This window comes from Hoplias malabaricus, chromosome 1, assembly GCF_029633855.1.
Source record: "Hoplias malabaricus isolate fHopMal1 chromosome 1, fHopMal1.hap1, whole genome shotgun sequence".
NCBI lineage: Eukaryota > Metazoa > Chordata > Actinopteri > Characiformes > Erythrinidae > Hoplias > Hoplias malabaricus.
In genome coordinates, this window is record NC_089800.1 from 1,008,871 (window position 1) to 1,021,370 (window position 12,500).

Consider the following 12,500-nt stretch of genomic DNA (forward strand, 5'->3'; position numbering starts at 1 on the left):
ACAGGTACTGAGGGGACAGGGGGTACTGAGCGGTCGGGGCCTGTAGTGGCTGTGCCTGCGGTGGTCGTCCCCCCTGCGACTGCTGCTTGGCCGGCTGCACGGACCCCGAACAGTAGAATGTCACCACCGGGGGGGTCCGCTGTTGGGGTGGCTGCCGGGGACGTGCTGGCCACGGTGGAGCCTTTTTCAGGGGGGCCCTCTGTTGGGGTGGCTGCCGGGGCCGCGTTGGCCGCAGCGAAGCGCTCTTCGGCGGGGACCTCTGTTAGGGGGGCTGCCGGGGCCGCGTTGGCCGTGGTGGAGCCCTCTTCGGTGGGGTCCGCTGTTGTGGTGGAGCACTCATCAGCGGGGCCTGCTGTTGGGGGGGCTGCCGGGGCCCCGTTGGCCGTGGTGGAGACCTCTTCCGTAGGGTCCGACGTTGCTGGGGTGGCTGCTGGGGCCGCGCTGGCGGTGGTGGAGCCCTCTTCAGTAGGGCCCTCTGTTGGGGTGGCTGCCGGGGCCGTGGTGGAGCCATCTTTGGCGGAGCCCTCTGTGGGGGTGGCTGCCGGGGTCGGGTCGGCCGTGGTGGGGCCCTCTTCGGCGGAGCCTGCTGTTGGGGTGGAAGCTGGGGCCGCGTCGGCCGTGGTGGAGCCCTCTTCGGCGGGGCCTGCTGATGGGGTGTCTCCCGGGGCCGCGGTGGCCGCGGTGGAGGCCTCTTCGGCGGGGCCTGCGGTTGGGGTGACTGCCGGGGCCGCGTCGGACGCGGTGGAGCCCTCTTCGGCGGGGCCTGCTGCTGGGGTGGCTGCTGGGGCCGCGTCGGCTGTGGTAGGGTCATCTTCGGTGGGGCCTGCTGTTAGGGTGGCTGCCGAGGCCGTGTCGGCCGAGGTGGGGCCCTCTTCGGCGGGGCCTTGTGGGGGGGGCTCTGGTGGTGTTTACGTGGAGGAGAGGGACGGAGGGGTGCAGCACAGCTGTTCTGAACTGGCTCCAGCCCGAGAAGCAGGACAGGAGGCTGGAGGAGTAAACCTGATGGAGGTTGAGTCCGTTTTTAAAATTCCTCATAAGAGGAAGAAGAGGGGCCAGGGAAAGGGAAAAAAACAGGCCAAACAAGATGTGACGGCAGTGGACGACAGAGACTCGGACAGTGAGGGCTCTCTCTCTGACTCGGGATGGTCTGTGTGCTCTCAGGAAGAGAACAGGCCTCAACTGTACACTGTTGAAGAAATTAGAAAGTTTTTACGGGTTACTAAAGGACAGAAGGGTGTGAGGGTGGAGGAACACTTCCCAGACAGTGTACAGTTTATACGGGACGTCAAACACTTGCGGAGGGAGGGGGTTTTTACGGAGCAGGAGACGTTTAGACTAAAAAAGTTACTGACCAAACTGAACAAAGTGCAGTGTGAAGACGACTCCTGAACGGACTTTTATCTCTGATTGTTTTTTGTCCCCTCTTTTTTTTTTACCTTTTTTAATGGAAGGTTTTCAAATCGCCACCTTAAATATTAATGGGGCAAGGGACTGTGAGAAAAGGGCAAAGTTTTATGAGCTGGTTAAGCACAAACGTATCGATGTTGTATTTGTGCAGGAAACCCCACAGTGATGTGGAAAATGATGCTGAGTGGGCGAAGGAGTGGAGTGGACTCGCTGTTCTAAGCCACAACTCATCCCTTAGCGGTGGGGTGGCACTCCTTTTCTCACAGTCTTTTATTCCGGTCTCTTATACAGTGGAGGAAGTTTTAAAGGGACGACTTTTAAAAGTGAGGGCTGTCTTTGAAGAAGACACTTTTGTTTTTATCTGCGTCTATGCTCCAACACTAGGGGCTGAGAGGTTACTGTTTTTAGACGCACTGAGCTCTCTTTTAAAAAGTTGTGACTCCACAGAGTTTTTAGTCTTGGGTGGAGATTTTAACTGTACAGCACACAAAATAGACCGGAATCATGGCGAACCTCACGCGGCTTCACGGAAGCGTCTTTGCGAGATGCTGGAGGCCCATGAGTTATGTGATGTCTGGAGAAGTTTCCATGATGAACAAAGACAGTACACATGGGCCCACAGTAAAGATAACATGCTCTCGCTGGCCAGACTGGACCGCTTTTATTGTTTTAGACACCAACGATCTCTTTTTACACAGTGTTTTATTGCCCCGGTAGGAATCTCTGACCACTCTATGGTCCAGGGAACTATCTTAAAAACAAAGGTGAAGCCGCGGAGTGCGTACTGGCATTTTAATACCACGCTTTTAGAAGATGCCAATTTTAAAGAGTCTTTTACCTTTTTCTGGGGTGTTTTTAGAGCAAAGAGAAATGATTTTACCTCTGTTCAGCAATGGTGGGACGTAGCCAAAGCTAATGTTAAATTATTCTGTCAACAGTACACTCTCAATGTCACGAGGGACATTACTAGGTCACTTAAAGCTCTGGAGATTGGAATAGTGGGGCTCCAGGGTCTTGCGGAGACCACAGGAGATTTAGGGCATATTAGAGCTCTCAACAAAAAGAAGGCTGCTCTGGCTGATTTACTGGGTATAACAGCACAGGGGGCGCTGGTCCGCTCACGCTTTCAGTGCGTGAATGAACTGGATGCTCCTTCTAAGTTCTTCTTTAGTCTTGAGCGTAGAAATGGACAGAAGCGGTACATGCACGCTGTGCGATCAGAATCAGGGGATCTCCTTAATGATCCTGCTGACATTCGCAAGCGAACAGTCAGCTTTTTCTCAAAGCTGTATGAGAGCGAGCGCACGGCGACGCAGGAGGTGGAGGACAGGTTCCTCAGGAATATGACCAGACTGTCGCAATCGGCAGCGGCGCAGCTGGATGCTGAACTCTCATTGGAAGAGCTGCATGAGGCCCTCAATGGTATGGAGAATGGTCGCGCTCCTGGCATTGATGGCCTACCAGTAGAGTTCTACAAGACTTTCTGGTCGGTCATCGGCCAGGATGTGCTGGAGGTCCTCGGGTGCAGCATACGTGATGGAAAGCTTCCTTTGAGTTGCAGGAGGGCGGTGCTGACGCTGCTGCCAAAAAAGGGGGACCTGTCCGAACTGAAGAACTGGCGCCCCGTGTCTCTGCTGTGCGCCGATTGTAAACTGCTCTCGAAAGCATTGGCCTCGAGACTGGCGAAGGTGATGGAGCAGGTGGTTCACTTTGACCAGTCGTACTGTGTACCCGGTAGGTCTGTCTTTGACAACGTTTTTTTAATTCGTGATGTTTTGGACGTCTCCAGGCTATTGGGGTTAAAGACTGGTCTCATATTTCTAGACCAGGAAAAGGCTTTTGACCGGGTTGAACACGGGTATCTCTGGAAGGTCCTGGAGAGCTTTGGGTTCAACCCTGGTTTTATTGCCATGATCAAGGTTCTGTACGGTGACATTGAGAGTGTGCTGAAAGTTAACGGTGGTTTATGTGCTCCTTTTAAAGTTTTTAGAGGGATCCGACAGGGCTGTTCACTGTCGGGTATGTTGTACTCACTCTCCATTGAGCCCCTGCTCTGTAAGCTGAGGGAGGGACTGGAGGGTTTTTATGTTCCAGATTGTACTGCCCCATTACATGTCTCTGCTTATGCAGACGACCTTGTTGTTCTTATCAGTGCTCAAGATGATGTAAATGTTTTAGTTGATGTTTTACATGATTTTAACATTTTATCCTCTGCAAAGGTAAACTGGGCAAAGTGCGAAGCAGTTTTACTCGGGGACTGGGAAGGTGAAGAACCCAGACTCCCTGATGGACTGGCCTGGGGGACGGGCGGGTTTAAATACCTCGGTGTGCATTTGGGGGACAGTGTTATTGAAGAAAGGAACTGGGATGGTGTGCTGGAAAAGGTGAAGGGGAGGCTCAACAGATGGATGTGGCTGGTCCCTCAAATGTCATACCGAGGTAGAGTTCTCATTATCAACAACCTGGCTGCGTCCTCCCTATGGCACAAACTGGCGTGTGTCGATCCCCCACCAGGCCTGCTGGCCAATCTTCAAGCTATGCTGGTGGATTTTTTTTGGGATCGACTTCACTGGGTTCCTCAGGGAGTTCTTCATCTTCCCAAGGATGAGGGAGGGCAGGGGCTCATTCATTTAGCCAGCAGGGTGGCTGCCTTCCGCCTCCAGTTTGCACAAAGACTGTTTACTGGCCCTAAGGAACTGGTTTGGAGGGAGGTAGCCTGCAGGATCCTGCACACAGTGGGAGGCCTGGGGATGGACAGGACCCTGTTTTTAATGAACCCAAAGTTACTGGACACTGCTGGTTTACCTGCATTTTATCGTGGGCTTTTTAAAATATGGAGTTTTTTTAAAGTTAAAGGACCAGAGAGTACAACGCTGCACTGGCTGCTGGAGGAACCTCTGCTTCACGGTGCCCGGATGGACATATCAGGCCTGTCGACTCCTGCACTGACCAGAGTCTTGGTTTTTTCGGGGGTCACCACACTGCGTCATCTGGTGGACACTGCGGGACCTGATCTTTCCGGTACAGAGAGACTGACTGCACGGTTAGGCCTGAGGTCTCTGCGCGTGGTATCTCGGTCTCTGTGCAAGTGGAGGACAGCGTTGACCCCTGAGGAACTTAGGATGTTGATAGACTACGGTGCAGGGGTGACTAGGCCTGCAGAGGACGACCCCTTTCCTGCTCTCATCCTGGCCCCTGACCTGGAGGACTGCGAGGGGCCCCTGCTGGAGTGTAAGGGGGAGTCCTGTATGAAGTTGGACAGTGCATCCGGGAAGCTGCTGTACAGAGCATGCGTGAAAGCGCTAAACAAAAAGAGACTGAATGGGAGGGTGGACACGCCGTGGAGGGAGGTTCTATCTCTGGGTGATAATGTAAAGCCTGAGTGGAGAGCGTTGTACAAGCCACCGTTAACAAAAAGAGCTGCTGACCTCCAGTGGAGGGTTTTACATGGGATTTTACCTGTCAACTCTTTTATCTCTGTTTTAAACCCTGAGGTTGCACCAGTTTGCCCTTTTTGCACACAGAGGGAAACTGTCTTTCATGCTTTTATGAGATGTTTTAGGCTACGTCCCCTTTTTGATTTTTTACAGACAGTTTTTATGGCTTTTAATGTGATTTTTACCGTGCACACTTTTATCCTGGGTTTTAAATACAACAAGAAGGAGAGGGCCAAGTGCCAATTGTTGAATTTTATCCTTGGTCAAGCGAAACTGGCCATTTACATCAGTCGAAAAAAACAAGGTGGAACAGGACACTGACAGTGAGGTCATAAGGGTTTTTATCAGACTGGTGAGATCAAGGATTTTTATTGATTTTAATTTTTATAAGTGCATGAAAACTCTGGAGGTGTTTGAGGAGGTGTGGTGCTGTGGGGGAGGGGTGTGTTCTGTATGTGATGGTGAACTAATTTTTAATCCAGTTTTCATTTAAATGCACTTTTTTATATATACCCAGGTTTTATAGTGTGAGTGTTGTTTACAAGTAGTTTTTATGTTTCAAAATTGAACTTGGACGAATATTGAGTCCAACTGTTGATAATAAAGGACCCTAAAAGTCAAAAAAAAAAGTCTCTCTCTGTCTCTCTCTCTCTCTGTCTCTCTGTCTCTCTGTCTCTCTCTCTCTCTGTCTCTCTCTCTGTCTCTCTCTCTCTCTCTTTCTTCTCTTCTCTCTCTGTCTCTCTTCTCTCTCTGTCTCTCCTCTCTCTTCTCTCTCTCTCTCTCTCTCTCTCTCTCTCTCTGTCTCTCTCTCTGCTCTCTGAAGAAGAAAAAGCAACTAAATAAAAGTGAAAGCATGGTTGTAAACTGTAAATCATGATTGAGAAACACCACAGTTTCACATTATTGCACAATGGCTGATGATTGCGTAATTTCCGGAGTCCACTTGCAGAGCACACTATGTAATGTCTAATAATCTGTCCATATTCTAAATGTTCCATCACACGTTCAAAATAAAATACCCTCCTCGTTCCTATTCTCAGCTTCAACTTTATCAGCTCCACAGACCACAGAGGTGCTCTTTTCCACTATGTCCTTTAATGGTCAGGAGCCTCAAGAGCCCGTTCTCAGCGCTGCAGTGTCACTGTCATGTTAGTGTGTGCTTCTGCGTCTGATCCACAACACACACCAACACACCACAATATCGCCAGCAGCGCTGAGAATGATGAACCCTCACAATCCCTCCAATATTCTGGTTCTGAGGGGGTCCTGGCCACTGCAGAACCGGGTGAATTGGGTCTTACTATGTATATGAACATCAGATGAACGGCACCTGCATGGTCAGAGGAGCTGATAGGATGGAAAATGGAAACGAAGGAAATAACGTTCAGTACGTCACAGAGTCATTACGAATGATCTGATGGTGATCTTACCGTCCCCGTAGTCCTTGCTGCGCTTGGATATGTGGAACTGTCTGGGAAAGGTCCCGTGTTTCCCATGACGACCTGCAGGGGGAGTTACAGTGAGAGTCAGTAACACCTGATGAAACATGAAGTGGCTCTGTAGGTCCCTGAAAGAACTATTTTACTCTCCACAGAAGTGGCCCCCCATCCAGAGGAGGCCCAGTTTAGTTTAGAATTTCTGACAAAGCCGGGCCAGTAGTCGTCCGAATAAAGGTCGCTTCGTGAAGAGGAATCACAGGAGAAAGTGACTGATTGCTCCTTTAATTAAACCCTGCAGTACCAGCTGTCACACTTGGCATAAGAAGAGAAAACGGAGAATTATAACGATTCTGTAAAGCTCTGACAGAAAAGGATATGTTCACACTCTAAAAGGAAAGGGAAGAGCAGTGCTGAGAGACGGACGGAGTGAGAGAAGAGGAGGAAAAGCAGAGAAAGGAGTCAGGAACATGTGTAAGCGGAGGAGGTGGATCCAGACTGGTTCTGACAGCACCGCTCTCTTTAGATTGAGCTGCTCTGGGTTCAGAGGCCACATGCAATTGGAAGCAGCTGCAGTGTGTGCGTGCGTGTGTGTGTTAGTGTGTGTTGTGTGTTAGTGTGTGTGTGTGTTGTGTGTTGTGTGTGTGTGTTTTCAGCCCGTTTCCCAGGGAGACTCACTGATTTTTCTTTTCAGAAGCAGAGAAAGGAGAGGAAAAATCTACTCATAGTAGAGTAAACAAATGGGCCGCCTCTATGGAGATACCCTCGACGTCCAGATCACTGACAGAGTGTGTGTGTGTGTGTGTGTGTGTGTGTGTGTGTGTGTGTGTGTGTGTGTGTGTGTGTGGTCCTTCAGAGATGGGTTTCCCACTGTTTTTGATGATTACAATCTCATTTTCAGGTCTGTTCTATTTGATCACCATTCAAGAGGAAAAACAGAAAGACAGCAGGGACAGATAGAGAGAGAGAGAGACAGAGAGAGAGAGAGAGAGACAGAGAGAGAGAGAGAGAGAGAGACAGAGAGACAGAGAGAGAGAGAGGGGGAGAGAGACCGAGGGAGAGAGAGAGAGAGACAGAGAGAGAGAGAGAGAGAGACAGAGAGAGAGATAGAGAGAGAGAGAGAGACCGAGGAAGAGAGAGAGAGACAGAGAGAGAGAGAGAGAGAGACAGAGAGAGAGATATAGAGAGAGAGAGAGACAGAGAGAGAGAGAGAGACAGAGAGAGAGAGAGAGAGAGACAGAGAGAGACAGAGAGAGAGAGACAGAGAGAGACAGAGAGAGAGAGAGAGAGACAGAGAGAGAGAGACAGAGAGAGACAGAGAGAGACAGAGAGAGAGAGAGAGAGAGAGAGAGAGAGAGACAGAGAGAGAGAGAGAGAGAGAGAGAGAGAGAGTTCATATTACACTCTCCTATAAAACAGCTATTACACTGCCACCTAGTGGCCTGGATGTATCAGAGATTCTCCACTAATCCCAGTTTAAACTGTGGCACATAAACGGGTTGGTTCAGGTCTAAAACAGCGGCCTGCACTCCTCTTACAGAAATGGACCAGTTGCTTTAAATTCTCTCACCTTTATAGTCGAGGTTCAGGAAGTTGTTGTCTCTGTTGTTCTGAGAGAACGGTGGACTGTATAAAAAACAGAGAGAGAGAGAGAGAGAGAGAGAGAGAGAGATAAGACGAGTGCTATGTTGTTTTTGCCAGAAACCCTCCCTCCTCAGCCACAGTGAGGCTGGCTCTTGGCTGCTGAGGAAGAGTTGTCTACATTCCCACACAGTCAATACTCCACTGTGGCGAACTCCTGCTGAGAGAGGACTTTCTGAACACCTGTCAGTAAACGAGCGACGCACAGGGACCCTCAGAGGCTCAGACGGACCTTCATCACTGTAGGGAACACAGTTTACACCCCTCTAGTCGACTATGGTCCGTTGTAGTGGTCACTGAAACGAGAGCCTGAAGAGCAGCGTGCAGCACCAGGTGCTGTCTCTGAACTCGGAGCCAATGCGGAAAAAGCCTGGACACTGTTTAGGTCGGTTCTGCTCAGAGCTTTGAGGTTTTTTATACCGTTCCATACTCTGTTCCAGACACTGACAGAACGGTAAACACGGTGCCGCCTGGACGCACGAGGAGTCAGGAACAAAGCAGGTGGCTAGTGTTAGCGGTCGGCTGACTGCAGTTAGTCTGCAGCTCATGATCCGTCTTAACTTAACACAGACCTAAACACGGAAACAAACACGAGTGCCTCTCAACATTCATTACAACCTCTAAGGAGCCATCAGACCTCACACACCTGAGTGTATATATCTCTGTGAAGTGTGTAATTACCATAAAGTATCTACAGAAGAACTGACACCAGATACAGACTTATTTACAGCATCATTCTATCATTTAAAATGTTCCCCAGAGTGTCATTAATGTACTGAGCTCTGTAACACAGTGATATTAGTGGAGTAACTAGGTGTGAACTGTTCTGAGGTCTGTATCAAAAGGACAGTGTTGTCGGAGCGCACTCTGTGTGTATTAATGCGGCTGACCCTGTGGCCCCCAGGCGCACGGGCCGGTGACGTCAGCGAACCGCATGACAAGACCCCGGATAGCAAGCACACACGCCCGGAGCGAGGGAAGAAAGTTCCATGCACTCGTTTCCTGACATTGTTCTGTGAAGCCAGAGGCCAGATAAGGCCCTCACAGGTAGCTAGTGCAGTTTCCGTCTTTCCCCTCTCTCCCTCTCTCTTTCTCTCTCTCTCTCTCTCTCTCTCACACACACACACACACACACACACGCGCACGTTTCCTGGCACGTCTCCAGTTCCTCTCCCGTTCCATTTAATCACATGCATTTCTCTCATTCAGCGCACATTGTGTGTGAAGAACAGATTCACAGAGGCAGTGCAGGACAACAGATCTGTCACTGTGCCTTCTCTCTCTCTCTCTCTCTCTCTCTCTCTCTCTCTCTCTTTTCCATATCGTCCCGTCTTCACTCCTCCTTTCATGCTCTTCTTTCCACATTGAGCCGTACATTCACCTCACTGTTTATTTCGCCTTTTCTGTTCATACACAAGGCATTGTAAAAATAATGCTCTATACGCAGTTACTATTTACAGAGACGTCCTTCACACGGGACAGAGACACACCGTCAGGAAGCGTTCACACCGTGTGACGGACAGCTGCTGCGTTCAAACGAAGAAGTGAACTGTAAAATCAACAAAAAAAGGAGACTTCTTTTTGGACAGTAACATTATATAAAATTGCTCTCTCTCTCTCTCTCTCTCTCTCTCTCTCTGATTGTTCAGGAATCCCCGCGTCCAGGTAAGACCACTGTTTCCATGGCAACACACTGGGCCTTCCTGACTGCGCTCTGCTGCGGGGAGCTTCACTAGAGGTATTTCCAGACACACACACACACACACACACACACGCACGCACACACATATATACACTCGTATAGCTACACACACATTAACGCACACACACACACCTGTCCATCGCCTGGTCCAGAGACTGGCAGCTGCTGGAGAGAGAACCATCAGCACTGCCGAAGGGATCCATCATCTACAGAAAAAGCAGCACATCAAATATTAGGTGGTACCTTTAATGCTTATTGTCTTTAGTTTCTAATCTTCATTCTTCTTTTCAAACCCTGGCCCTGCTCACGAAGGCTGTACCGCACTGTGAAAAAGTCTTGGTGCTTTATCTTTCCTGGAAACACATGCTCACTGCCCAGATACAGCACTTTCCACTGAAGCCTCTCCTTTACTTTATCTTCTCTGTAATAAACGCTTCTCTCATTAAAATCAGGAGAAACATCGATCATCTTTTAATGAGAACACATTTTAGACTGTTCCTGTTTAGACTCCTGGCCTGTACGGAATCATCTTTAACATGAAATAAGACTGATTTAAGACTCCTTGTGGAGGACTCAGTATGTTATTGATGAGTCTGTGTGGAAGGGAGTGGACTGTGAGGCTCACGTTAGGGTCAGGCTTCTCTGGGATGAATTCTCCCTCGCTGTGGATGCTGGTGTAGGAGCCCTGCCGGGCGATCTGCTGCTGCTCCTCGGGAACACTGCCCGGAGGGGGCGAGCTACGGCCTGTGTGCAGAGAGCCTGCAGAGAGAGAGAGAGAGAGAGAGAGAAAGAGAGAGAGAGAGATAAAGGATTGATTATGTAGTGAATAAGAACTCTTTCTTAAATCACATATATTTTAAATGTACAGCAACAAATGTATCAGTGCCACAGCAAAACTGTCCTTTAATGTAGTCCTGCAAGTGGAGCAGAGAGGAATTAATGAGAGAGAGAGAGAGAGAGAGAGAGCAGAGTAAACGGAGCCATATTGGAGTCTGAGTTTAAGATGCGAACAGAATAGAAGGAAGGAAGGAAGGAAGTGAAGAAAAAGGAACGCAGGAGTACTGGATTCCAGCAAGAGTGAGTCAAGGAAAGAAGGAGAAGAAAAAAAGACAGAAGCAAGTGTTACAGAAAGAGTGTGTGTGTGTGTGTGTGTCATGGTGGGTCAGTGTGGAAAAAGAGAGAAAAGGAGACAAAGAGAGAGAGATAAGATATGATGAGGTGGGAGAAAGAGGATGAAGGCAGAGACAGGAGAGTGAGGGAGAAAGGGAGAAGGAGAGAGAGAGAGAGAGAGAGAGAGAGAGAGAGTGTGGGAACACTTGTCGAGGGGTAAAAGAAGGTCAGAGAAGACACTGCTTCATTAAAAGTAAATGTTGAGGAGGGAAAAGCGATAGATATTTAGCTGCAAAGTAAAAAAATGACAGATAAAAGCACTGAGGCATCACCCTTCACCCCGATTACACCACACCACTCTGTCCTCTCTATCCAAGCCCTAGCCGCACATAACCGGTCAGGTCACATTCTTCATATTACATCAGCCAGAGGAGCTCAGAGTTCCCACCGAAACTGTCCTCGGGGTGTTACTCCACAAAGAACAGTGTCCTCAAGTCAATCACAAAACAGAATGACCGACTTTAACATTTAGACAGTGCTTTGTTGTTAAAGACTTGATCTGTTTACAGCTGTTATTTCAAGCAGCAGGAACTCCCTCGTGCTCTGTTACGCTCTGCAGACACTCCCCCCTCTGCACCTTGCTGGATGCTAGGATCATTCATCTCACAGTGTTTATAGAGACTTAATAAGCAAAGGGTCAAACGAGCTAATAATCATTGAACCATCGCATGTTGCATTTTAATAGAAGCAAGCTTTCATTTAAAGAAAATAACTGCATTTAAAATCGGGATCATTTCCTCAAACCGTTCGGCCGCAGTGTTCATGCTTCGCTTCGGTGCTTGAGCAGATGAACTATATACAACCACAGCTGTTTCTGCCCTTCGTTTGCATACAGGGTTATGTCAAAGCGTGGCATTGTCTCTGATAACCTCCCAAAACAGCGAAAACAACCGCAGCTCGGTGCCCGAATGGCCGGGGCAGTGGAGATAAGAAAAGATGCAGAAAAGCGATGAAGCTGCTGTAGGGTTCACTGTGTGTGAGAGTGTCACTGTGTGTGAGTGTCACTGTGTGTGAGTGTCACTGTGTGTGTGAGTGTCACTGTGTGTGAGAGTGTCACTGTGTGTGAGAGTGTCACTGTGTGAGAGTCACTGTGTGTGAGAGTGTCACTGTGTGTGAGAGTGTCACTGTGTGTGAGTGTCACTGTGTGAGAGTGTCACTGTGTGTGAGTGTCACTGTGTGTGTGAGTGTCACTGTGTGTGAGAGTGTCACTGTGTGTGAGTGTCACTGTGTGTGAGTGTCACTGTGTGTGTGAGTGTCACTGTGTGTGAGAGTGTCACTGTGTGTGAGAGTGTCACTGTGTGTGAGAGTGTCACTGTGTGAGAGTGTCACTGTGTGTGAGAGTGTCACTGTGTGTGAGAGTGTCACTGTGTGTGAGTGTCACTGTGTGAGAGTGTCACTGTGTGTGAGTGTCACTGTGTGTGTGAGTGTCACTGTGTGTGAGAGTGTCACTGTGTGAGAGTGTCACTGTGTGTGAGAGTGTCACTGTGTGTGAGAGTGTCACTGTGTGTGAGTGTCACTGTGTGAGAGTGTCACTGTGTGTGAGAGAGTGTCACTGTGTGAGAGTGTCACTGTGTGTGAGTGTCACTGTGTGTGAGAGTGTCACTGTGTGAGAGTGTCACTGTGTGTGAGTGTCACTGTGTGAGAGTGTCACTGTGTGTGAGTGTCACTGTGTGTGTGAGTGTCACTGTGTGTGAGAGTGTCACTGTG

General features: G+C 49.2%; 1 protein-coding gene across 1 annotated transcript in view; it reads right to left on the reverse strand.

Moving 5' to 3' along the window:
• map3k22 (mitogen-activated protein kinase kinase kinase 22) overlaps positions 1 to 12,500 on the reverse strand; it is a 64,866-nt gene that overhangs the window by 15,003 nt on the left and 37,363 nt on the right. Inside the window, exons 9-12 of the mRNA XM_066642480.1 lie at positions 10,249 to 10,382; positions 9,756 to 9,829; positions 7,851 to 7,906; positions 6,275 to 6,346 (exon numbers count right to left, since the gene is read on the reverse strand). Coding sequence (XP_066498577.1) covers positions 6,275 to 6,346; positions 7,851 to 7,906; positions 9,756 to 9,829; positions 10,249 to 10,382 — 336 coding nt within the window. The remainder of the gene's footprint in view (positions 1 to 6,274; positions 6,347 to 7,850; positions 7,907 to 9,755; positions 9,830 to 10,248; positions 10,383 to 12,500) is intronic.